This window comes from Phycodurus eques, chromosome 19 (genome assembly GCF_024500275.1).
Source record: "Phycodurus eques isolate BA_2022a chromosome 19, UOR_Pequ_1.1, whole genome shotgun sequence".
NCBI lineage: Eukaryota > Metazoa > Chordata > Actinopteri > Syngnathiformes > Syngnathidae > Phycodurus > Phycodurus eques.
The window spans coordinates 14,999,757-15,027,063 of NC_084543.1; the positions used below are offsets into that span (position 1 = coordinate 14,999,757).

The 27,307-nt window shown below is 40.3% G+C and overlaps 1 protein-coding gene across 6 annotated transcripts in view; it reads left to right on the forward strand.

The window, feature by feature from the left end:
* The window catches only part of LOC133395170 (protein shisa-6), an 82,156-nt gene that overhangs the window by 49,106 nt on the left and 5,743 nt on the right, over nucleotides 1-27,307 (forward strand). Inside the window, exons 4-8 of one of the 6 annotated variants that reach the window (XM_061663888.1) lie at nucleotides 5,704-5,742; nucleotides 16,875-16,937; nucleotides 18,447-18,467; nucleotides 23,283-23,435; nucleotides 25,781-25,884. In XM_061663888.1, the coding sequence (XP_061519872.1) occupies nucleotides 5,704-5,742; nucleotides 16,875-16,937; nucleotides 18,447-18,467; nucleotides 23,283-23,435; nucleotides 25,781-25,884 (380 nt within the window). The remainder of the gene's footprint in view (nucleotides 1-5,703; nucleotides 5,743-16,874; nucleotides 16,938-18,446; nucleotides 18,468-23,282; nucleotides 23,436-25,780; nucleotides 25,885-27,307) is intronic. The other 5 variants (XM_061663890.1, XM_061663889.1, XM_061663891.1 and 2 more) reach the window with 5 other exon arrangements.

A 27,307-nucleotide genomic window follows, 5' to 3' on the forward strand; every position in this document is an offset into this window, starting at 1 on the left:
TGATAACTCTAAACATTGGTCTTTTAGTTGTACTGTGGTCCGCACCATATTTGTCTTTGGTCCTCCATCATTGATACTTTTGTTAAAGGGAAACAAAAATGATAATAAACAAAACAATCACATGGTAATTTGTAATATAATTTGATCAGTAACGGTACAGACATAGACCACAGAATTTCCTTTTGAAAATCAATAAATTTGACTGATATGTGTAGTTGTACAAGGTGAGTTAGGAAGAACGTAAGAAGAGAAGAAAAATATACCTTGGAAGTAAGGAGACTTAAGGCTCTCCATTTGAAGACTGCGCATGTTGCGCATGGCAGAGGCTCACTGTCATTGTTTGCCTATTCGGCAGACCTACGAGTGCTCAGCTCGGCGTTAGTAGGGGGAATTTGCGCCAATTGCTCTCATGCTTCCTGTTGCAGTGGATTAAATATTAAGTGCATCAAGAGTTTTATTTACATTTAATGGGAGTGACAATATTTCATTTTTTCCAAGAATGTTTCATGACGATTTTATGATTTAGCGTTCTATTATTTTTAGTGGGAAAGATAGTTTCAAAATCCAAACAAATTGGGGTAATGACCGTCTTCCTTGCGTCAATTGCATTCAACCACTATAGAGTGCCTTTGCACTTGACTGAGACCTCTAGACAACATGCAGATTTATTTTTTTAAGTCCAACTGCTTTCTCTGAGTTTTGTGTACTCTCTTCACAACAATGATAAATTCCAACGCTCCCAAAACATGAGTCTAGTGACCCTAATTGCCTGCCTTTACACAACGATAAGATGATGCTTGGAACATTGATCACACAGAATCAACACATATTGGCTCCATATTCACGTGGCTATTTCATTTCATTTGTCCACAGTGCATCAAGGCTTAAATGACAAAGATAGTCAAGTTTTTACTTTGACAAATTTACATTGACATTACATTTAGTTTGACTTAATGATTGATTGATTGATTGTGCCAGTGAGTTGTCATAATTGGCATTGATTAGTTATTGACTGCTAGTAACCAGTCCCATACTTATTAACTAGTTCCAGATGGACAATCTTTGCACATTCCACTCTAAGGAAAAGACAAGACTGGAATTAACCTCTTTCTGCCACTGGATGACATTGAGTTATTTCAGCCAAAAATCAAACAATGCCTTGATTTGATCCTCAAATAATTTAATGTATTTATAGTTGTAAAATCCAGAGGACACCCTGCCATTTTTTGCATTCTTTGCTTGCTCTGTCTTTAATGCCTGTGGCTTTACGAAAAGGAACCACGGGGACAAGGCATTCCTGCAGGATAGGATAAGAAATTTTTTTTATTTGTACATTATAGTTTAAGGGCGGCACGGTGGACGACTGGTTAGAACATCTGCCTCACAGTTTTGAGGACCCGGGTTCAAATCCAGCCTCGCCTGTGTGGAGTTTGCATGTTCTCCCCGTGCCTGCATGGGTTTTCTCCGGGTACTCCAGTTTCCGCCCACATCCCAAAAACTTTGCTCGGTAGGTTGATTGAAGACTCTAAATTGGCCGTAGGTGTGAACTGGCAACCAGTTCAGGGTGTACCCCGCCTCTACCTCGGCCCGAGTGAGGATAAGTGCTACGGAAAATGGATGGATGGATGTTGTTTAAGTATTATGGGAGCAGCAACAGTTACAGTAAACACACTCAAACGTTCATGAACAGCAGGTTTGCTTGCTTGTCTTTTCTCCTCTAACTGAAGTAAAGCGTCAACACTAGTATGTATCTATCCAATACAGGTTTTTTTGTGGAGCCTGCCCGATATGAAAGTCTGCACTTTGCCCTTGATCTATTAACTTTAAAATGTGTCCTAATATTATTTTGTTTTTTGACACAAATTTCTTTTCACCTTAGCTGTACTCACTGTGTTGTCTCTCCCAATGTTGGAGATGTGCTCAATGTGCCGTCGGTAACCTCCCCCTACCCCCTTCCGCTTAGTGTGGACACAGACACGGCTGCACGTGTTGACCAATCACATGAGGCTTGAACAGAAAAAAAACAACAACAAATCGACACCCAATCAGGAGCCTGCTCCTGTCGGTCACTTCAAAGAACTGGACCATTGATGACCCAAAAAAAACGAAAAAAATCACAATTATTTATAGTATAAGAAACAATAATTTTGTCCCATCTCAGGATTCAAAAGTATATTTGCAATACGTGTATTGTTTGAGCAAATATTTTGTTTGTATTGAGACTTGCTTTCGGGAGATTTTGCTTTTTTTTTTTTAACAAACAATCCTCTCACTTCTACAGGATTGCCACATAAAGCAGGCATTTATTCTCACATTCAATTTTCCAACAGGGCAGCGAGTGGAGATAAATCCAAAGGTGACAGCAGAGGGATAAAATTAATAAAATGCAGAATTCTGACACTGGGTTTCACATTTTGTTGCAGGCTCCACTGTAACAGCACAGGTAGTGCTCCTCAATTGAAACTGCAAGTGATGTTACTGACACCTTCATATAGTGGGCTTGTTGCCTTAGTAGGGAGACAATCGTTGCTGCACAACCAAAAACTACACTGAAGGATATTTTTTGACACCATCTCCGAGCTGTGGAGTGGCTTTTGTTTACTTTATGGGTGCATGAATACACAAAGATACGTGTGATGATGAAACAAAGAGTTGCCCCCCACACCGCCAAAGAGCAAATGTGTTTATAGAAAATGGATGGATTTTAATTACATAAATATGTTTTTTCTTTAGTTTAGCTCTATGTATGTAATTTTAATCTAAAATTCACATAGTAACAAACCGATGTGGGTCATTTTCATATAATTTGATCAGTAACGCCAAAGAGTGAAAAATCGTAAAATTGTGAAAAAAAAGAAATAATTCTAATTTAGCAATTTTGTATGCCGCCTTGTTTTTGTATGGATAAATGACTCCCATGCTGAAACAGACACAATTAAAGTCTTATTTTCAAAAAGTAATAGATGATTTCCAATTCATAGTAAGCATTCATAGTTAAGACAATCCTTATTGACAGAGCAAATGGGGGTTGCCCTTTGAAATACACTTCTTACATAACAGTCAAGAAAAAAGTGCCTAACGGGAAAGACAATCAGCTTTATAAAAATCGTGCGAGTTTCACAATTTACATGTGTTATCCTTCAAACTCTATGGATACAACTGCATAAATGACCCTAACTACTCATCAAACCCATTACACACTTGTCTTTATACGATCACAATAGCAGTAAAGACATGCAATTGTTGTAACACTTTCACAAATTCATACATTGTCATTCATGTCTCAGAAATAACACCATTTATTTTGCTTTCTGCTATTATCTATCCAGCCATCATCCATCTTATTCTGCTTATCCAGGTTTGGGTCGCGGACACAGCAGCTTAAAGGCCTCTTTATACTCCCGCGGTTGCGCGGCGGATAACGCCCGCATTGCATCACGTGACCGACGAATTGACCCGCGCAACACGTCTGCGTAGTTTGCCGTGTGGTTAATTTTCTTGCACCTGTGCTTCCGAGGCGATTGATCAACCGGGAGAACGACGACTTCCGTCTGGCATGGGGTGAATGAAGACTTCGAGACACTTGGCGTTTGGGCTAATTCGATTTATTGAACAAGCCTTTGTGTCTGAGCAGCTGCTTACATTTCCAGAACGACGAAAAAGCCCCCGAAAACCCCTGGATCTCAGTTTATCAAAGTTTAATTCTCTGGGCCTGGAATTAGCCCCTCCTTGGGGCACCCGTGAGAGGGCCGTTCCTCATGACCATATTTGGACTTGCACTCCCCTGCGGGGGTCTCTTTTACTCTGTCAATTTCCCCCCTCCCTGGGGCCCTTGGTTGCGATAATGAAAACCAGTCCTCTCTGATGACCTGACCCCGGTTGTAACTACTGGTCAGGTTTCGGTCAAGGATTAGCCGGAAACCCCACTATCCATATAACTGATTTAAGGATGTCCTGGGATTTAGACGTGCAAACAAAAGATTGTTGGAGTGAATACCGGTCTCTCACCCTTTGACCCTCTCAAAGGAGGTCTGGTTTCATCCATCCATCCATCCATTGAAATATACTACAGACGCGCACCCGACAAAAATAGTTGCTGCGCGTCGAACGCCGCGGAAATCATTTCTCGCGATTGGTCCGTTTTAGTCACATGCTGTGATGACGTACCAGCGTGCCCATTGGTTCTATATACCATCGTCGCCGCCTTCTCTATCGATTTTGCAGCATAATTAAATTATTGAAATAAATATCACAGACACACAAAAAAAAAGAAGCCAAATAAAAAGCTAAACTTGTACAAAGTTTGATGCTTCAACAGAGGTCTCATGAGGAACACTGGAGTTTCCAGCAATGTTCTGATAACTTACATAATGTCGTACGTGGATGAGGCCAATTCGAATTTCAAACTATACAATCTGAGGGTTGTCCGAATTTAGGTTCGATTCTATTAGATTCGAGGTTCCAGCATATTTATTAGAACATATAACATAACATGAAAGTGTATAAATGTGTAGTGTTCATCAACACTACTTGAAACACGAACACTAGCCAAACCTGTAACACTAGATCCTGTATGTATTGCTTATGAGTTAAACATGTCATTTATATCACACTAATTGTCCCTATCTTCTTGCTTACTGTAAAATTTGATGGCCTATGTTCAGTGTTACCCATTACAATATTTCATTTCCTTTAGTGCACAGTATACCTTCTAGTTTATGTTTTTATGTGGTTGTAATTTAAATTAGATGTTCTTGAGGAGAGGTGTATTTCCGAATTGGAGGAAGAGAAACAGTGTAGTTACTCTACAGTACTGTCTCGCTTTGCGTGTACCAATCCATTGTGTAGTTTCACATTAAAATGCTGACTTGTGCTGTTTGAGTGTTTCTCTCACAAGGGATTCCATAAACCTCCCACTCTTATCAGTACACTCATGTGGAAAATCTGAAATTCATGTTCATCAGCCTATTTGCAGAACCGCTTTCATTTCTGAACACGCCCACCTCTTCTTATCATTAATGTACTAGTTTATTTGGTCAGTGGGTTTGATGTCAACACTGTCGTGCATATTGTTCGGACCCGGTGTTGGGGAATGCCTCCATTGTGCGTGGGAGGTACTTGCAATGAAAAAAACCGTGAAGGCTAATCGATAAGGATGGATCAAAGTGCCGCATGGCTGGAGAGCTCTGTTGTGTCAGTAAGCACGGACGTCATTAACACATCCTCTTTTCTCTTTGTGTGCGTGTTTATGTGTTTTTGTGGTGGGTGGGTGGGTGGGCTGGTAAAAGAGAGAGAGTGAGTGAGAGAAAGAGAGCGAGAGCGCGAGATGGATAAGTATGGCCAATTAATGCTGTGTGTCATAGCACCAACCATAGCAGCAAAATCTCATTTTACATATTCTAACCAAATGTACATGTAACAAAGGAGCTGAAAAAGTTATGGAATATTTCTGCTAAATTTCTGAAAACTTTCTATGGGAAGTATGGAATATTTTTTTTGGGGGGTGGGGGGGGTCCCTCTTGGTTCTTTTATGTTTTTGGTATTTTTTGCCAAACAGTTATTTTCAAATGCAGTTTCATTCCTTAACCTACAATGTTGTTATTACTCCCTCACTCTTAAAAGTTTGGTGTGATTGTAATTGTCTGTTTTATCATTGTATAAACAGAATAATCTAATAGAAAACCGCTTGGTTCTGTTTTCTAGGAGAAAACCATTGGCCGGTCCGCTCCCAGAGTCACCATGGTAGGCATGGCTGTTCTTTGTTAAAGGGTCAAAGTTGCCTCTAATCACTTATGCATTATTCCTGCTTCTAGCTTAGAAGTGCTCGAGACTAACATCCATAACCTGAATTTGGGAATCAATATTTTGAGTGTTTGGAGGCACCTTCTACCTGCAGTGTAAATTGTAGTGCATTCCCGCTAACCTATGTATTCCCCACCTTAGTATGTAGCTCTCCTGTCTGTGTGATGAAGATGAACATGTGTGTAGCTTCCTGTGCTCTTGTTCTATGGGTGTAATCGTACATACACTACTGTTAAAAACCCTTCAGTAGCCATAATCATCAGCATAGGTGTCACATTTTAAACGTAATATGCCAATCATGTACAACATATGGTCACTGTCAGGCAGAAACCTCCTATGTCCAAATTTGGTCAATTTCATATTTCTTCAGAAATGGACACTATTTGTCTGTTATTTTTACAAATTATGCACCAATCCAAATTTTTGAAATAACTTGCTCTCTTAACGATAGTGTTTAATAACTTGAAAAAATGTTTTTTTTACTCTTTGAAAATTAATGACTAGTGTTGGTAAAAAAGAGTCAAGGATTCTCCCTAACAGTGACGATGTTTAAAATGTCTTTATAACGAAATCAGATGAATGACAGAATGCAAAACTGTTCTAGGCTATTACTGTTTTTATTATTTTCATGAAGCAACCAAGGACTGAGGAAATTCAATCCAGTGTTACAACTGCTCAAAAATCAACCAAAACTATGCAAGGACATTAGCTACCTGGACTTTAAGAGGGAAAATGCATTCTTCTTGCACTGAATTTTTTTTTAAATTGGAGTACAAAGTTAATTCCTGTTAATGGTATAAGTAAAACAAAACAACACTAACTTCCTAGATGAATGGCAAGTGGGAATGTGAAGGTGAGATACTTCGCAGATATGCCTCACATTTCACTTTATAACATTATTTTCACACACAAGTGTACAAATAAGCACACAGTTGTTAATAATATGACATGTTAATAATATAAAATATAAAACAATCTAACTTGAAGATCCATGCAGTTTTAATGCTTTCTTACTTATTGAATTCCAGTGTGTATAATAGATGTTTGGTATATAGAAACTACATGCACAAAGTTAATCCTTGAGACTTTGTGAGGTACGCTTAGTTCTTGGGTTCTGGTGGATCGAAGCCCAAAATTCTGCGCAACGCATAGTTTTCCCCCAAATTTTAGTCAGAATTGTACATTGTGTTTGCCATTATTGTTGTTAAAAAACATTTTTGCACTGACAAAGAGAAACCCATCTTTAAAGTTTGGAGAACTTCAAAAATTCACGAGAAAACCTGTTATGATTTTACCTTTGATATTTGCTTTCCTCAGCCATCTTGGGTCTATCATGTCCAAAGTGGACCAAAAACCTTTCATCTAAAAATATACAGACCTTGGCTAAATGGTATTTGCTGCCATTACTTAAGTGATTGAAAATGTTTATTCCTCACTCAATGTAATCTCAAGTGTGTGTGTATATACAATGCTGGTTTTAAATACAAATGCAGTATGTACTGTTACACCCCTACAATGTTCAGTTTGAATCAGTGACGTACTGATGGAGGCTTGTCTTAAAAAAACAAAGAGAAATGTTTGTGAAGAATGCCACTATAACCCCGGTACTTTGTTTTGGTGTGACTCTAAATGCCTTGGTGTGAGCAATTTTTTTTTTTTACCTAATTAAGAAGAATCTCAGCCAAAACCCAGATATACGAAATGCGACGAATATTCTGTACCTCCTGATGTTTGTTGCAGCTGACCCACATTGTTTTTTTTTTTCTTTCCCATCATGTTGTGCCTTAAAACCGAACTGATCCCCTTTCACTCCTCTGTACTCTTATATATGAACTGTATGTTTTTGAACTGCCTAACTGGAGATTTTGCTGTGTAATAACGTCCTAACCGCAATGGTGTGTGCGCTCATCTGTGCGTCTCAGTGGAGAGGAGGTCTGGTCTATAAAGGCATGGATAAAGGCAGTTTTGATGATGTTACTTCTTTTATTTTAAGAAGACATCAGATAAATCTGTGCTTATCCTTGCTCACGATATACGGACACTCCTCTACCTCTTCCTCGCCTCCACTCAAAGGAAGCCTGCTTCTCAACAGTCCGCAAATGGAGTCAGTTGGTATGTCAATCAACTGTTGGAAGAAATCACTTGTTTCTCAATAGACAGTATACAGGTATATATAAAAACATGAATCCTACAATGGCACATCAGATGACAATATCACACTGTGTCACACTGTTTGATTTCCGGAAAAGATTATTACCTGTACAAAAAGTGAGTCTCTTTATCTTTGAGGTGTAGGCAGGTGAAAGCGTGCTGGCTCTGAAGGAACATCATAAAGCCCAGCTTCAATAAAATTGATCTCTTATTGCCTTGTGACACACAGGGTCACACTAGACCACATGGGTTCACCGCGAATCACATTTCAAAATGAACTGATATTAGGGTCCACCGCAATCTTCTGCCCTGCATTTGTCAAGATGGAGAGGCATTGCTATGTCAAGTAACCACTTGGCCTGTGGTGTCTTGGTGGTGATTGTGAGTTCTGAGGTAAAGGGCAATACTTGCTGGAACGGGATAGAAACAGGCCAGAGTGGGATTGTGTTGCACTTGGAAGACAGTGAGAGCATTGCAATCTGTGGTTCATTTTATGCTCATTAAAGAATGCACTTATGGATGCATAATGATATCTGAGTAGAGTAGCTGTTGGGCCCATTTAGAATGTCTGCTCATTGCTTTATTTTGATTAGTAGATATGAGATTTAGATAAACCTAGAAGCGGGACCATCTGGAAATACTTTATATCTGCAGATGATCAATGTGCTCTGCTTCAGATATCAATTAGGAGGCGCAAGCTGTTTCTACCCAGGGGCCTAAGGCTTTGTCCTCCTCCAAACTGAGGCTATTATGGTAGCTAACATTCTGCGGTAAAACGTGAACATTCTTTGTCTGTTGTTAAATGTCAAGCCCTTGGTGGTTTCCCTTTCCTTTGCTGCGAGAGGAAGCCATGGACGCACTGGTGTCACTAGGCTGTCAACAGAACCAGTGGGACACAGACAACCGCATTCATGCTTTACACACACACACACACACACACACACACGCACACACAGACACACACATACACACACTGCAAAACCTCCACCTTCTCTGGGCCATTCCGAAATCCAACAGCTCCACTTGGCAGAGCTAATGGAATTTCAGCGCTGTGCATTTTGGAGAGCAATGTTGTGAAGGGAGCGCTGTGGAGGGCAGAGCATGACTCTCAAAGACCTATGAAGAGTGCTGAGGAATCGGAGACTCAAGGTTGCTCTTTGGTCACTGGCTCACATTTGCTTTTTTGTCTCGTCTTATACTAGTGCGCCGCCATATTCATTCTGCTTGCACCAAAGTATTTGTCCAAACAAACACAAATAAAGTACTTCACTTTTTTTCTGTTCTTTTTGTTTAACAGTTTAACCCTGGAAGAGGTCTGTGTTCTACTATTGTATTTCTTTCAGCAGAATTTTCAGCCACCACTATTAGCCCATTTCTCCATTGTTGTTATCACTAGACAGGTTTAAATCCAGACTTTTTTTCATTCTGACTGAAACATTCTGAACGAAGATTTCAGGTGACGTGATCTATTCTGATCGGGTGTTTACAAGTGCCACTACATTCAATCGTTACAGACGAGTGACATGCACACACCTGTAAACGTCAGCGGGCCATCGGCCCACTAACAGCTGACCGAGATGCACTCTAAAGCGGCGAAGCTAGTGTGACGCACTGGTCAGTGCGTAGCACTCGCTCCTTCCTGGATCTCTCTTTTTTTCCTCCAAAGTAGTCCTTCTGTCTCCAGCTGGCAACGTCCACTGAGTGGGTAAACAACAACGTCGCCGCGCACTTACGTCAAGACAGATGATGCGCAGACAGATCGCTGTCTGACAATATTCCGATTCACCGTTTACATGACTTTTGATCCGTTTGAGGAAAGGAATATTCTCCCCCTGTGCAAACGAATACAATTTCATTCCGTTTCAGTTTTTATTCCGATTGAGGTGTTTCAGTATGGGCAGCTAACCCAATTGTAATTGGAATACAAGGCTCCATTTAAACCCGGCCACTGAGACAGTAAGCCTTTAGACTTTTCATTGCGTTGTGCCTCTCTCCTTATTATCATTTTTTTTGTGTGACAATTGTGTACCGTATGTCCTACATCTCCAAAGAAGTGGAGAAACTTCATGCATATTCAAATCTGAAAATCTGCTGCAAATGGCTTACATTGATACAATACTCAACATTTAAATCACACCTTAAGGTGTAAATGAGAAGTACATTGCAAAATACATTGGAGGATTTACAGGGAAAAGCCCCAGGGTTTTGAAGTGGGTCAGTAAGCTAAAGCGTTAGCACTAATCAACGTGTGAGCTGCATTGGAAAGCCCCTTTTCAACTGTGAGCTGAGTCTGGCAACTTATGAATTTTATAGACATAAATAATGAATTGTGGAGTTTAAAACTAGGTGTGCAAGGAGCCTAGTCTTTAGCTCCAGCTCCATTTTCAACTCGTCACACATACAGCAGACCTCTCTATTTTAGTACGGAGTCCACAAATGCATCTCAAAGTCTGTTCACAATCCCTATATGAACCACGCTCCATCCCAATGACGGACCTCACCTTTAACAGAAAACATTTAGACTGCAAGCAAACTATTGCATTTCAAGAACATCTTGAAACAACTTCAACTGCAAAAAAGTAAAAATCTGACACCTGACAGGCAAAAACTGAATATACAATATTTAAAATGTCAGACTTTGATGATGAAAAAGCTTCAATAAAGGTCACCAAACAGATTAGATAAAAAGTACTGAATATGAAGAGGAAAAAGTCACTCAAGTTATCATCAAAAAGATATGAGACACAAGGGCAGGCCAGGGACTGATTTGTTGGAGCCGAGATAAAGCGGGTGGAGTCCACAGTGAAGTGACTAGTAGGACATAAGAGGAAGTGGGTGGGGCTTACAAGGACATTATTGGTAGGACACAAGAAGAGGATGGGGGGTGACAAAAGGATCCAAAAGTAAAAATGTCAAATTGAAATGGCCTTGAATGCTGTGTCTTCAATATACAGTACAACAATATAGTTCACCTGTGTGATATCGAACCACTTCCACTTTTCCATTGGACTACACAGGAGCACATCACATCAAAAGCAAAGCAGAGCTGCAGTGTTAAGCACAGTTGTTTAGGTGCTTTTTTAACTTATACATCACTTGAAATATATGAATAAATAGACACATATAGACATCAAATTTGAATTGGGCACTTCATTTGCAGTGTAAAACCAGCCTAAATTATATGAATTATCGCTGGACCTACAGTACGTTTAATGACCCCCAATAACAACATGAACAGTGATTGAAAACTCACCCATTGATGGTTGACACTCCCTGCAGTAATATATAAAAAGACAGAATCGAGATAGAAACACAAGCCACAATGCAGTAGCTACATACACAATGACGGTAGTGGCCGATGATTTTAAAATTCCACATGCTTTCTTAAGGTCCCCAAAATTGGTCACATCTATAGAAAAGAAGACAGGCTCAACGTGTTAGACAAATTGAAATCCTCTGAGTGATTGCATTCCTTGCTTCTCTGAAATATTATAATCAACCTATAACATAATGTAAACATAATTACATTATGTTTACATTATGTTATAGGTTGTTACATTGATTACATAATAAACATAATTTGCTATAATGCTGTAGCAAATAAAATATGGCTGCAAACCAGACCAGTCTCCCATGCCTCATCCTAACTTTATAAGAGCAAGGACAATCACCACCTACCATCCCACCTGAGTTGGTAGATGCCATGTGAATTAGGTCTAGCTGGTATAATTAATATCAGTAATGATAATATATATTTTTAATGTTTTTCTTTCTCATTTAAAAAATCACAATTCACAATTCTCCTGGTAGGAGGTGTATGTAGTCTGGCCCTGGTCATCCATATGATCTACAAGCCTCTAGCTACTCAGCTGATGCCAGCATCTGTAAATGCTACTACTTTTTTTTATGATTACTTCAGGACTTCCTATGCGGTGTCTCCAAAAGAACAATACACCCACACATTATAATCTTCAAGGCATAAATGTTTGTCAGAATGCAAATTCCCAGATCAATGTTCTTCTGGTTTCCACACTACCTTCAAGGATGTCATGCAGTCAATTCTGCAAATGCTTAGTTAACCTTGGCACAAGGCTAAAGGTGTTTAGTTGTCCACTCAGCGTGCCCCCACTTGCCTTCCAAGTGCTGTATATGGATGAGATGTGAAACAAAATAGCACATAAAATGTCAGATTACTGAGTCACTTGTGTACCATCTGGATGCTATGATGCAAACTCGCTCGCAAGCGAAACGTTTTTACGTAAAAAGAAATGGCATGCCTAATCATTGGGCAATCCTATCCAGTGGAACACCGGTACACCCCGGCCCCAACGTGATAGGTTTACAGTTAATACAGCCTCTGCATTTAACTGACACCATCTGAAAATCACAGCTGCGACCTAAGCGAAGTGATAGAAAACATCCATTTAGCAATTTAGATGGGGACCCTGTTTAACCTAAGAATCTGGAAAGCACGTCAATCACGATTAATCAGATATAAGATTAAATCACAGCAATTTGATGTACAGTATGATGATTATGGTAATAAGTAATGGACACCAGGGGACACCAGCCTTCGTGGTTAGCTCCTTTCCGTTACCTTCATGGTCGTTGACACAGAGAGCATGAAGGTTATTATAAAATGTCAGCTGAAGGAGGCAGTGATGATGTATCGGGATGTTAGGCAACCTTATGCCTTATAGATGTCAGGGGTCGTGCAGGGACTTTTCCTGAATGTATCTAATTAGAGCTGAGATTACAGGAGGGCTGAATGTGGCTGTCCAGGCTCTTAATGAGAAACATTTTTGCTCTGCTAAGATCTTTTCTGAATAGCCCAAACATATTTTTTTTTTATTAGGAATCAAAAACATCACATAGTCCTACTGGTTCATGATCTGCTAACTGTGAATTAACATTTTATCTTTTTAACTAGGACATTTTAACATTGTGTGTTACATTTCAAATAGTTTATAGGTTGTTGTTTTTTCCTGAAAATGTTTGTGTTTCTGGAAATTAAAACTGATTCAGTAGTCTGAGATGATAGAAGGTATTTTGAAAAGGGCAGGCAGGTCTTTCAAAAGAAAGATTATATGAGGGTTCTGTTTATCACATCTATTTCAGGCCAATCGAATCTGCAAATCATATTTCGTGTAATTTTAACAACTAGATCACATGCGGCTCGCGAGACAAGCAGTGTGTGTATAGAGAAGAGTGGATTTGCTCTAAGTGCTGCTGTTTGCACTGTTGTAAATAAAAAGTTATCCAGGTCTGACAAAATTGCTTCTACGGGGGTGAATGATCTCTTTAGGATGTCACCTTGGTTTACAAACCTGCATTAGCTGTCACTTTAGATACAGCTGAAGCACTCCTGTGAACTGCCCCCTACAGTATGTTTACCTTCTCAAAGGACCTGTTTGTTAACTGGGCACAGTTGTATTTATTTGAATCTTAGCAATAGATTAACGAGCTCACCTACTTGTACTGGGAAAATCAACTCCATTGTCCTATAATACTTAAGCAATACTAACATAATATAACATTGCTATTATGATTGTGTGTACTGAAATTAGGTACACTTGAATGGTAACTGGTAAATGCACTTATATAGCGCTTTATCTATACTATCACAATGCCCAAAGCACTTTACAAAGCCTTACATTCACCTATTCACACACACATTCATACACCAATGGGCGGCTGCTGCCATGCAAGGCGCTGCCAGGCCCATTGGGAGCAAATTAGGGTTCAGTGTCTTGTCCAAGGACACTTCGACATGCGGACAGTCAGAGCCGGGATTCGAACCGTCGGTCACTGGACGACCCGCTCTACCTACTGTGCCACAGCCGCCCACTTGCACAATGAAATCCATATGTAATGGATAAAAAAATATATATATTATTATTATATAGCTAAGGTAACATAAATAATAATAAATACATTAATAAAATGTGTAGAGTATCCTATAACATGATGATATAACTTATTTTGGTGAGTGGTTCGGGTTGTGTACAAGGACAGATGCATTTACAAACTATCAGGAAAGCAGAAACATTTGCAATATTTAAATACCATTACAGTCCCCTGAGAGATGTGACTAAGGAAAATACTCATTATAATAAAGAGCTAGCTTTACTTTACTTTACCTTTGCATTCATTTGGTGTATTTGTGTGGCACGGTGGCCGACTGGTTAGAGCGTCAGCCTCACAATTCTGAGGACCCGGGTTCAATCCCCGTCCCCGCCTGTGTGGAGTTTGCATATTCTCCCTGTGCCTGCGTGGGTTTTCTCCGGGCCGGGCACTCCGGTTTCCTCCCACATCCCAAAAACATGCATTAATTGGAGACTCCCGTAAATTGCCCGTAGGCATGACTGTGAGTGTGAATGGTTGTTTGTTTCTATGTGCCCTGCGATTGGCTGGCAACCAGTTCAGGATGTACCCCGCCTCCTGCCCGATGACAGCTGGGATAGGCTCCAGCACGCCCGCGACCCTAGTGAGGAGAAGCGGCTCAGAAAATGGATGGATGGATGATGGATGGTGTATTTGTGTAAAATGTGACTTGTCATCCAGCATGCAATCACTCATCATGTAAAAATGTCATATTCACTTCTGTTCCTGCGACCTTCCCCCAGTTGTTGTCGGTTATTTGGCTCTACCCTACAAATAGTAACCGAAAAGTCCAAAATGACATTCTAATTCAGTTTCTAGAAAGACCCCAATTATCATAATCACATCTGTGTAAGTTTCCAAAGGGGGGAAAAACAGTAAAGGAACATTATGAATATGCTGTACATGCCATCTATCTCCATACACGAAGCAAATATTGAAACTCATGATATGAGAGTGCCGGGACTCCCTGTTCTCTGTCACTTGTGTGACAGATGTAAATTGATGTTTCAGCAGTTGCCTGTAATGTATTTTTAAACAGGCACAACAGCAGATAGCAAATGAAGTGTCGCCAACACGACTCTCTACGACGGGGTCCTCCATCTATCTGTTCCTACTCTCGCTCAGACATCCAAACCTACAATGACAACCGCGCACGCATTCCAACACACCGCTGAGAATAACTGTCATTCATCAAGTTACTTCGAGCAATGGGGTCGCTAAAGTTCCCATCTTTCATTCTAAAGTACCTCCACTCTACGGTGTCCAGCCGAGCCTGCACACTGCCCGTCGACTGCAAACGTTCCTACCTAGTAGGACGAAGGATGATTTAGGGACACCGTTGTTTACTCTCTAAGTGCAAATTAAAGTGACTTTGCTTCCCACATGACAACACAGCAGACTTTTGGTGCTGCTTAGACTGTTGCCATGTATACAGAGCAGCAGACGGAAAGAGGCAATGACCACGGACAGCATGCAGCTGTGGAATTTAGCCTAATGCCCCACTTGTTATGCAGTACTTTAGTTGGGCAAAATTTTTCATTTTTGCGTAATGTATCCTTAATAGGAGTTTTCATTGTTTACCGAGAGATACAGGTATGTTCATGTCTTATGCACGAGGGTCAGTCAAAAAGTAATGAGTCCAATTCAATCTAACCTGATTTGACATTTTTTTCAAAATGTTTAACGTTGGTGGGACGGTGCCCGACTGGTTAGAGCCTCAGCCTCACAGTTCTGAGGACCCGGGTTCAATCCCCGGCCCCGCCTGTGTGGAGTTTGCATGTTCTCCCCGTGCCTGCGTGGGTTTTCTCCGGGCACTCCGGTTTCCTCCCACATCCCAATAACATGCATGAATTGGAGACTCTAAAATTGCCCGTCGGTGTGAATGTGAGTGCGAATGGTTGTTTGTTTGTATGTGCCCTGCGATTGGCTGGCAACCAGTTCAGGGTGTACTCCGCCTCCTGCCCGATAATAGCTGGGATAGGCTCCAGCACACCCGCGACCCTAGTCAGGACAAGCGGCTCAGAAAATGGATGGATGGATGTTTAACATTTTTGTAGTTTAAATACTTGTTTGAAGTTTTTTCTTTTTTGCTTAAATATGTCAAAAACATATAGCTATTATGAAAACCTTTATGGCATGCATCCTCGCTTGTAAACCATGCTTTGTCATTATGGTGACATCATTTTCTTCAAGTCCATCCTCCTCAGAGTCATATTACACACATTCTTAGATGAAGTACCACTTCCAAAATCAGATTGCAATGAAAAAAGTGTGACTTATTTAGGTGGTGAGTTGGAGCATTTAGTTAGTGTGTGTGCCTCACAGAGAAAAGGAACTGAGCTCACATCTCAGCTGGGCTTTTCGTTGTGGAGTTTGCATGTGCTCCCCAGGCTATTTTGTAGTTTTACGGATTACTCCCACTTAATCTAACATTTCAAAAACATGCATTTTAATATGAGGGGCTGTTAAAAAGTATTGAGCCTAATGTAATTTAACCGAATACTAATTGAAACGTCTGTCTGAAATGTTAACTGTTTGTAGTTTAAATAGTTGCTTGTAGGTTTATTATTATTTTGTTAAAGTTTTGCCTGTGTTCGTCCTGTCGGCCATTTCAGAAATGACATTATTGTTGGATGCCTGTCAGATGCAGAGAGCTGTGATTGAATTGCTTGCTTTGGAAGCGGAGCCACCATAAAATATTTTCAAAAGGGTACAAAATGTGTACGGGGAAGCTGCAATAGGCTACAGCACAGTCAAAAAGTGGGTGTCCATGATCAAACGTGAAGAACAAGAGCATAGTATTATTCCCAGTATTAACCACTGAAGATGGTCTGCTGCTCTTTGCTTGTCACGGAGGTCACTCATAGAGGCTCTTTGAAACCCTATTGTATTTTAATTCACGAAAACAACATTAACATCTTTGTTCTGAATGATCTCTTTCATTGTCACCCTCATGCTTCTAATACTCTGTATTAGGTTTGATACAGAGTATTTTTCATGAACACTGAAAAGATTTGTCATTGCTTTTGTCATTGCAGGTACCCATCAGCACAACTATAACCATGTGGCTCTAGGTAGCCCCGTACGCACACCTAAGAATGGTAAGACAAACTAGAGGGGGATGGGAATATTCAAGTAAATTCACAGCTCACAGTCTGACATAAAGACTTGGGCTTGGCCATTAACCCGATTATGGTGCTTGACATGGTTGTATGAAAAACAAAATTCAACATTGCACTCCCTGCAAACTCCCCTGTATATTTTTCTCTGATTGAAAACAAGGTCCTATATTTTCTGGTGGGTAGAATTGTTGAAGCTTCCCATTCCAGTTATGAACAGGAAGCAGCCACTGACCATCTCGGGAAAATAATTGGCTGGAGGTCAGCCTGTCCCCTGGCTGACAGGGCGTATGAAATCTCCCAACATTCCCTGCTGTTATCTGAGAACAAAAGTTATCGCTGTAACCTCATGTACCGCTGCGAATCCGCATCAAGCTAAATGGTTTTCTATTACAGCTGTCATTCAGCTGTTTGTCCTAATGGCTGCTCCGTGGTCACTAATTAGCTGTGTTGCAAAAGGATACACGGTGGAGACAGAGAATTGACTACAACTGGGATAAATATACACCAAGTCATTGCAAAGTAATTGTTCATATCTGCACTAGCTAGCAGTTCATATCCTAGTAATTAGTATACAACACGCGCAAGAGGCCAATATTTGAAGGAAATTAAGATGTTTGTTGTTTGTTTGTCAAGACTGTAAAAATGCAAGCTATATAATTTGCAAGATATTATTAATTATTGCCACAGTACCAGAGTTTCGGCCTTGGTAATCACGTTCTCTTTTGAATTATTCTTACACTATACAAAATACCATCTGACTGAGATTATAATGTGTATCAAATACTGTAGATGTGATTTTTGTATTTTGCAAAGAGCAGATTCCAATAAATTTGTTAAACATTATTTATTTTTTTCATTTTTATCACGAATATTTAACTACTAAGGATTTTTGTTTTATAATGTACTATTTTTTTAGGTCCTGTATGGGCTATGCACCGCTTGACTATCAATAGGTACAAGGAAAGAAACTAAGCCAATATTCACCATAAGGTTTGTGTATCCTATATTTCTGTGGCCGAAAACCCCTGCAAACTCAAATTGACTGTTCTGGGCGTAGACCACTTTTTGGGACAAAAATGAAACAAACACATAACCAAAAGGAACATTCATTTTACTTGTGCGTATGTAAAACATGAAAAGTCAATTCCAACAACACATCAAATAAAGACCTTGATAGAAGAATCTCTGACAGGCTTCAAATTTAAGCACTCAAGGTTGTTTTTTTTTTTTTTCTAGATAAAGTCCATTGCCAAGAAACCCCCAGTGGCCTGTGACAAACATGGAGAAAATAGCTCGGAAAATGCACATTTGCACTTCCTTTATCACAAACTTGGGAGATAAAAAAAAAAAAAAAAAAAAAAAAAGTGATTAAATTCCTTTTTCCGAGGGGGGACTTTCTTCGCAAGCTGTGCTGAATATGAAGTAGCCTCTGTTTGTGTCATTGTCAACATGTCACTGAACTTATTTTTTTCTACTTGGTTTTGGTAGCCCACCGATCATTGAGGCGTGGTAAGTTAAACTGAAATGACATTTGTGTTTCCATACACACCATATGTGTTCTTCCACTAAATACAAAAGTGCTGTTTGGTATGGATGCAGGGTGCTTGTTTCTGACCCAGGGAACCAGATGAATAAAGTAGGCTGTAATACACAAACCAAAAACCTTTAAGATGAGGCAAGCGCAGGTTTCAGATTGTTCTTTTTGTTTTTCAATTCCATGGAAACACTTTCTCCTATGTAGAACTGAGGGCGCACATTTTTTTATGAACTAAAATCTTCCCTAAATGTTTGGCAGAATAAGTCAATGTATTTTGTTTTCTCATCTTGCAAAAAGATTGTGAAGCTATTAGTTATGGCACAAATGAAAAAAAAAAACAATGCACTTTCTTTTTTTCACGATAGTAGTCTCAAGCCTCGTTTCACCTGTGAATTTTGCGTCATTTTCCGTCTCTTCATGTTATCCAAACTGCTTGGATGATGTAGGGGTCAGGGCTCTGTGGGGTTTACACCATCTGTTTCAGGATTCATTGTTGTTGGCTTTGAAGGATTTTTAGTCAAAATGATATGAGTATCAGCTCAGTTCTCACGTTATTATCACACTTATGTAGCTTTTGGCTTCCTCCCGCATTCCCCAAAAAATGCATGTTAACTGAAGACTCAAAATTGTCCATAGGTGCTGAATATCAGTGCCAATGGTTGTTTTGTTTACAGTATGTGTGCCCTGCAATTGACTGGTGTCCAGGTGTATCTTGCCCAAATATCTGATATGGGCTCCAACTCGCTGCGACCCTGAACAGGATAAACAGTAAAAAATAGATTGATATTCACCTCATTACATTATATTCACTAGCATGCGTTCCATATAGTATATCAAGAGTGGGCAAACATTACTGGTCAAGGACCACTTTTGATTTTTTTTTTTTTTAAGGACAGACTGACCATGTCATTCGTAGATAAGGTAAAAAAATAAAAAGTTATAAAATCTACAGTATGCTGAATATGATCGATACCCTAATTGTAAATGCAAATGTTTGGTAAGCCATGGTGAGCGCTCAAAAAACATGACTTTCAGGAAACAATGCCACAGTTTTTTAATAAAAAAAAAAATAATCAAATCAAGGTGGATGTATACCTACTAACGACAACATGAAGGTACCCTCAAATAGATACGAGAACCCTTACAATAAGTAAGGGTCACAATATAACAACATTTGTCAGTGTGCTGCAGTTTGTATTACATGGCTTCAAACTAGAATAATTAACATTATCACTTCATTAAAAACACTATATGATGCAGTTTTAACATACTGTTGTACGGTCAACAAAAACTTTTTTTTGTAGTCACCTTAAAATACTTAATAATACTGCAAAGATAAGGCTTATTTCTATTAAATGTGATTCACATTTTGCAAAAATGTACATTGGCAAGCATGCCACATTTGCAAAGATCACCCATTCAGTGTTATAGGTCAGAAAACGGATGGACAGATACAACAGCAGTTTCCAGTCTCTTCCAATGTCAAGCAACTTAACTTCGATATTGAAAAAGGCAATTACCAAGCTGAGCAACACAATGCTAAGGAGATGTGTCACACTGCTTTAGACCGGTAGTATTCTAACAACTTCAAGGTTCTTTGCTCCCATTTATAATAATGTAGCTTATGTGTCACTGTTTCCGAGTTTTCTTAGGAAAAAAACTGCACATATGAGAGTGTTTTGTTGTTGTTGTGGCCAGTCCAAGAAACATATTTGCCATAATCAGGTCACCACCTATCATGTCAGTGTCTCAAGTGCTAGGTGAATAGATTTTTCTCGCAAAGGTAAAGTGCTTGCTAAAATGTATACAAATAAGCTTGAATGCGTATATTGTATATCTCTTTGCAATATAAGGAATTCTACGCCTTTTACCGCACCAAAAAGGATCAGTTCCAGTGGCATTTCTACATTTTTGAAGGTGTTTCTATGGGATTTGTTCACAAAAAGACTCATACAAAATTTCACCAGTTTTTAAATATCAAGTTAGTCTGTTTGAGCCTGTCACTGCATCTGGTGTCTAATGTGATGATGTTAGTTTTGAACTAGAGCACACTATAGTGCAGCCTGAGTCAAATCATGCCTTATTGATGCAGTCCACACACATCCTTCACAGCCCTTCCGGCTCCCGGGACCCCCTGTTGTTGCCCCCTGCCATCTTTTCTCAAGCGCTCCTCCTCATTTCACTTGCTTTTTTTTCTCCTTGTCATCATTTTGCTGCCCCTTTATCCTTTTTTAAGCTTTGTTTATCTTCAAGGTCTTCCCCTCTTCCTCCTCTCCATCATGCAGCAGTTACCAAAGCTGTATTTGTATCTGTTCATTGGAGGCTGCTCTGGGACCGCACCCATTACTGTGGCTCTGCACCGCTCCACAGACTTGCAGGCTCACATGAGAGAACCAGATAGAGTACGAGCGAGAGAGAAAATGAGAGCGGGGCCTTGTAAACGGACAAGAAAGAATTAAGGAGCAAAAGTGGGTGGCAGCATGGTTGGAGAGATAAAATTGACAGAGCGTGGAAGTCTGCATGGATGGCAGACACGGGAGGACAGCAGTTTGTGGGAAAGCGTGATAAAGGTAAAAGATGAGAGGAGGAGTAACCGTTCCCTGTTCGTCTTCCTGGCATCATCATATCACACCACGTTCAGTCGGAGCAGGCGTTGCTCCCTGACACTGTTCCTCATGACATCTCACAGGACTGTCACAAGCAGGGTCACGCTGCAGGCACACATCTGTTGTTTATGCTGTTGTCTCTATCTGTTTTCTTTTTTTTCCAATCTGTTGGACACTGCTTTTTCCCATCAAACCTGTCACTTGTCGAGTCAGTCATGTGCCAAACACCTACTGAGTCCCTGATATATGTACCGTGTGACTCCCAACTTTACTGTCAATAAAGCTAGTTGGAGTTTTTAAACCTGCAGCCATTACCCAAAGGCAGATTCACTTTAATTGTTTTTTTTTTTTTTTGGTTAAGCTGAAGCACAGGAAAAGAAACAGTTTCCTTGAATAAGTAGATAAGGCAGGTGGTAAGCCGAGATAACCTGGTACGCCACACAAGGCTTGAGCCATGCAGTCACTCCAGTTCCATCAAAACGACAATTTTAGGGCTCGTTGAGTAACAGTTCTGACAGACAAAATTGTTCTTAAAGCCTTGTTTCGTATTCTTGTGAGATGATTTTACTGTAAAATTCAGCAATATTTCACCTTTACAAAGTATCAGCAGCATTGAAAAAAAACACCCTGTATTTAAAACTATTTCACCTTTACAACGTTTCAGCAGCATTCTGACACAAGTGCAGTTGTTTGTTTCTGTGTGTTTACGCGCAGGGCGTTTCGGGTCTCACCTCGCATGGAGAATCGAGGGTCATTTCATGTCTTTATATTGGGAGGGCATTTACAGAATCTATGTCAATTGTTTTACAAACACGAGCCCAAGCAATTCTGTACTTTCATAAGTTTTTCATAACGAGATATAGATATATTCTCAAGAACTTTCTTAAAAACAAATTTATGAAGGCAATTTAAAAACCTAGTGATTAAGGACCACTGTCTTTTTTTTACGTTGTGTGTGGCCAAAATGCAAGTTTAATCCCCTTTTCCAGTGTGTACTAAAAAATCAGGTTCTCCAAGTTATATTTCTCATTCCTCATTAGCCAGGGTTTCATGGCAGCTTATACCATACGGTGATTTTTTTTTTCCATTTGTCAGACAGTTTCATGATCCCCATTGTAACTTAAACAGCTCCGAATGACAAAAATCAACACACACGCAAACCTGTCGCTTTCTCTTAGCTCTGGTGCTGCGGTATTATACTCCACAATGTCTAATTTGCTGCAGCCATCTGTTTTCTGGCCTTAATCTCTTTTTCAGTAAAATGACAAAATACAAGAGACACTCAGGCTCTTCCATTGTTGTTGTTTGTGTTGTCCGTTGTGAAACATTCAGTGTGGTGTGGATTTCATTGTGTCAGTACTATTTTGAAGTGGCAAACTAATGACCACAAATGCAGGAAGAGCTGAGCTGTGGTCATTCTGTATTGTGTATTGGAAAGGTGGCAATAGTGCATCTCTAAATGTATTTATTATTTTAGTGTATAAAATAGTCTACATTTTGGGCTTTTTGTCAATTTGGCACTCTTTTATTGGTTGGAATGACAAAGCTGTCATGCAGCAAATTGTGTCATTAAGAGCTCATTAAAGTCTTTGTGAAAAGGGCAATAAAGAAGCTGATAGTAAATTGGAAGTATTTATACTGCCAAAGATTAGAGGTTTAAAAAGAAACAATCCATCTGATTTTATTATGCTCTTGGTTAAATTTCACCAGGCCATTAACTTGAGGACACATGGAACACCTTTGTCCAAAAAAACTACTCTTGGATAACACTTATCCCGAGTATTTCTGTAGAATTCAAACTTCCCGTCTCCTCTAAACTTTCAAATTCCAAGAGATGAAAATTAACTTTTTGTCATAATAAAGTCAAAAAACCATATGCACATCCTCTGCTCAGTGACTTCGGCAGAAAATCCAAACATTTATTCTAAATATTCATGCCAGGGAACACTGTAAGATTGGGTTACAGCAAATCTGCCTCCAGGAAATATTTGTAGGACTAAGAACTCCAGCTCTATCTTTGCTTTTCCGTCTCAGCGGGTGGTCTTCCATGGTGGTTGCCTGTGGTCTCATCATGCTTTTACTCTTTTTAAACAAGGATAAGCGTGGAAAGGAGAAGCCAGCACTGCCCATTTCTTTTTTCCTCCCTCCCATGTGTCTGTATATGTATGTATGTGTCTCTAGAAAACAATCGGATAAGTGGCATCCTGACCTCGCAGACGGAGCCCTACGACCTGTCTTTTTCACGCTCCTTCCAGAGTCTGTCCCACCTGCCGCCCTCTTACGAGGCGGCCATCCAAGCCGACCTCAACCGCTTCTCGTCCCTGAAGAAACTGAGTAGGTCCAAGTTCACAGCACTAATGCAAGCGCAGGATCCCTGATGTCATGCATGATTTTTGTGCCTTGATCCACGAGACCTCGAGCAACTTTATCGAGGCCATTGACGTAGGTCACATTGTGAGGTAACTTTAGTGAATGCGAAGCTACTAGAACAAAATTAGAAAAAAAATCGAAGTTCAATTTGTGAACACAGTGAAGACTTTTAGTCGAACACGATCTGCTCCGAAGTGCTAGTTGACTGATTGGTTTAGATTTCAAAACATTTTTTTGTCCTGCACATGCTTTTTAAACAACTACAGTCACAGTACAAGTGTCAAGTGTATTAAAAAAAAAAAAGCTAGTTTAATATATGTATAACACATGAAAACAATAAGTTTTCATTTTTGTGAGACTACTGAGTCTCCTAAATGCACTGAGATTTTGGGATATATTCTTCCTCTCTTCTGGTGTTCTTCTGTTAACGGCACATGTTGCGGTCAATCATACATTTTACACAAACGTGAATCCTTTGCTCACTTAACTGAAGTGGGCTAATGTCACACATGACGATGGTTCAAATTCCCAACTTTTCTGTGGCCTTAAAAGTTTTGGTTGAATTTCAAATTGTACAACCTCACAGGCATTCCACTTTAGAGGGTCCACTATACAGTAAATGAAATCCCCCTCTGTATCTCCAAAAAAACAATGACTCATTCTCTTCTTTCCCTGTTTCACTACTTTGGTGTCATCGTACATTTAAGCTGTTTTATGCCTTGCCCAACTCGGTATTGATTTTGTGGTGCTTTGGTGGATTTCTGGAGCACAATGTGGTCCCATCTCATGACATTCTTGAAGTGGAACACAAATATTCCTTAAGGCTTGTGTAATTGCATCATTCCTGCCTCACTTCACTGCTGGCTCCCAGTCAAAGTGAGTGGGGCCATCTACAATGCCTTCCATCAGGTCTCACTCCATACGGCTCACGCTTGTTTAGCTGCCAGGCACGAGTCTCGCAAAATGACAAGGTAGCAAGATGCACTTACGTTTACTGTTTTTGAGAATAAACACTTTTGATTTGGCGGGCCATAATAATACCAATATAATAAAATATAGAACATCAAGAGAGTGCCTTCAGAGCAGATTATTGTAAACATCAGAGCAGGTCCTTGAGTCGTGCTAACGTCTCCATCTGCTTCCACTGCAATTCAGTTGTCCCAATAAAAGGCCAAAAGGTTCTAACATGGCTTTTATGTCACACAACTGTTGTCTACATGCTAAAAGATTCTACTTTGGGAATGAGGGAAAATGAAGCTGTTTTCAGTGTTGGGATATAATAAAAATGCACAAATGCTGATTCAAATTGGTATCAAAATGGAAGTAAAACATTTTTTGCTGCACTGGGCAGTATACCTGTACATTACAAATGATTGTTTTAGAGAATAGAAATATGGTTGATAAGAGTGCAATGTGTGCATTATACTCAAGAAAGGAATATCTTGTTATTATGAATGGTCATTATGAATCGATTTGCGGCAAGCAGGTGTGAGTGGCCGCTGAAGGGGATTTTTGCAGTGAGTAGCCTTGACAGGTGGAATAAAGAGCACCTCACACATATAGCTGTGATGCAAAGGTCGCGTATGAATTCTCAATCAATGTTTCCTCCGTTTTGAAATCACACCCCACCTCTGACTGCGTGAGATGATTAAACAGTGTTCGTGTCAGTGCTCAGAAAGGACACTCAATGAAATTTTTTGCAACTATTGCTGTATGAATGTTCATAATAATAACAACAACAACAATACTAATGATAATAATATTAATAAATAATGTATTTTGCATTTGTTTGCATGGTTTTGTGTGGCATGTTGTCCGTGCTACAGTGCCTTCTTTATGACTGTCTGGAAAAATATTCTGTTCTGGATGCATGTTATAATTATTTACAGTATATCCATTTTAAAAATAAGGGGAAATAATTACATTCACGACTACACGTCATTGTGCAATGTTACTCTATGCTGTTTAGCATGTACTGAATGCCGCGTGTCTATGTGATATGAAAATGTTTGAATCTCCTTTTGTGTGACCTTTGAGAGAGTTCCCCCCACAGCCATAGCCTCCTGTAGGCTTCCCAATCTGGACATGTGGTTATTATGTGCCTGACATGTAATATCATCTGACTGCAATTCTCTGTCTCTTCTTTGACATTCTACTCCATGGTCTTGTAAATGTGTTCTCTGAAATCTGTCAGAAATGTATCGCTCTTTATCTGCATTCTTCCCTTGCATTCCAACAACAAGCTATTCTCCCTGAATGACCTCTTCAACCTCTTGCATCTGTTTTATCCCTCCTCATCTCCTCTGCAGCGGATAAAGACGTTGAAGACTACTACACTCGTAAGCGCCACCTGCCTGACCTGGCAGCAAGAGGCACTCTTCCCTTGCATGTTCTCAAAATCACTCAAGACCAGGTGGGTAAACAGGTGCTCATGTTCTTTTTATGTCAAGTCATCTGCAAGCCAAATGAAAAGTCTTATATTTGACTCTTCAAAATTATTTTGGCTTAACTTGGGTTTTCCCTCCTTCTCTGCAAATAATATTAATAATGATATTATATTGGGGCGGCACGGTGGACGACTGGTTAGAGTGTCAGCCTCACAGTTCTGAGGACCAGGGTTTAATCCTCGGTCCCGCCTGTGTGGAGTTTGCATGTTCTCCCCGCGCCTGCGTGGGTTTTCTCCGGGCACTCCGGTTTCCTCCCACATCCCAAAAACATGCATTAATTGGAGACTCTAAATTGCCCGTAGGTGTGAATGTGAGTGCGAATGGTTGTTTGTTTGTGTGTGCCCTGCGATTGGCTGGCAACCAGTTCAGGGTGTACCCCGCCTCCTGCCCGATGACAGCTGGGATAGGCTCCAGCGCGCTCGCGACCCTAGTGAGGAGAAGCGGCTCAGAAAATGGATGGATGGATATTATATTGGCCGGCACAGTGTGTGACTGGTTAGCACATCTGTCTCACAATTCTGGGGACAGGGGTTAAAATCCCGGCCCCGCCTGTGTGGAGTTTGGATGTTCTCCCCGTGCCTGGGTGGGTTTTCTCCAGGCACTCCGGTTTCCTCCCACATCCCAAGGACATGCGCGGTAGGTTGATTGAGGACTCTAAATTGCCTGTAGGTGTGAATGTGAGTGCGAATGGTTGTTTGTTTCTATGTGCCCTGCGATTGACTGGCGACCGGTTCAGGGTGTACTCCGCCTCCCGCCCGAAGATAGCTGGGATAGGCTCCAGCAGCCCACGACCCTAGTGAGGATAAGCGGTAAAGAAAATGGATGGATGGATGGATATTATATTGGCTCTTATAATCATAACACTGCACTGCAGTAATGGTCAGTGTAAAACAACAGCTGAGTTGCCACTAAGCAGTGCAGTTTGGCCCAGTTTGGTGTGTAGTAGGGCTCAGATTCGCACTGTAAATCCCCATTCGCTATTTGTACTGACAGTAATGAATGATTTCCCAATCAGAATCCAATCGTGACTCCTTGTACTATTCCCAAGTAAAAATGTCATCATCCAACAAATGAAAAATCCAATTAGATTTCTTGAAAACAGGAACGAGTGTATGATGCTGGCTTTTGGCTGCCACATTTTGGCTACTGTTTTTCCCTCTGGAAAGGTTTTTCTTTTTAGTTTAAATGGCTTACTTGAACCAGGATCCCTCTCTGAACTGTGGCCAAAAGTCGAACCCAGATTGGTTTTTGAGCCGTTTCGGTGCTGTAAAATGTCGAAATCCACGCTGGCTTGGACCATCTTCCTCTTTTTCAGACAGCTAGATAGCTAGCTAGCTATCTCTCGTCATCTGCCCCTATTCTGGATCTTGCTCAACTTTCTCGCAATCA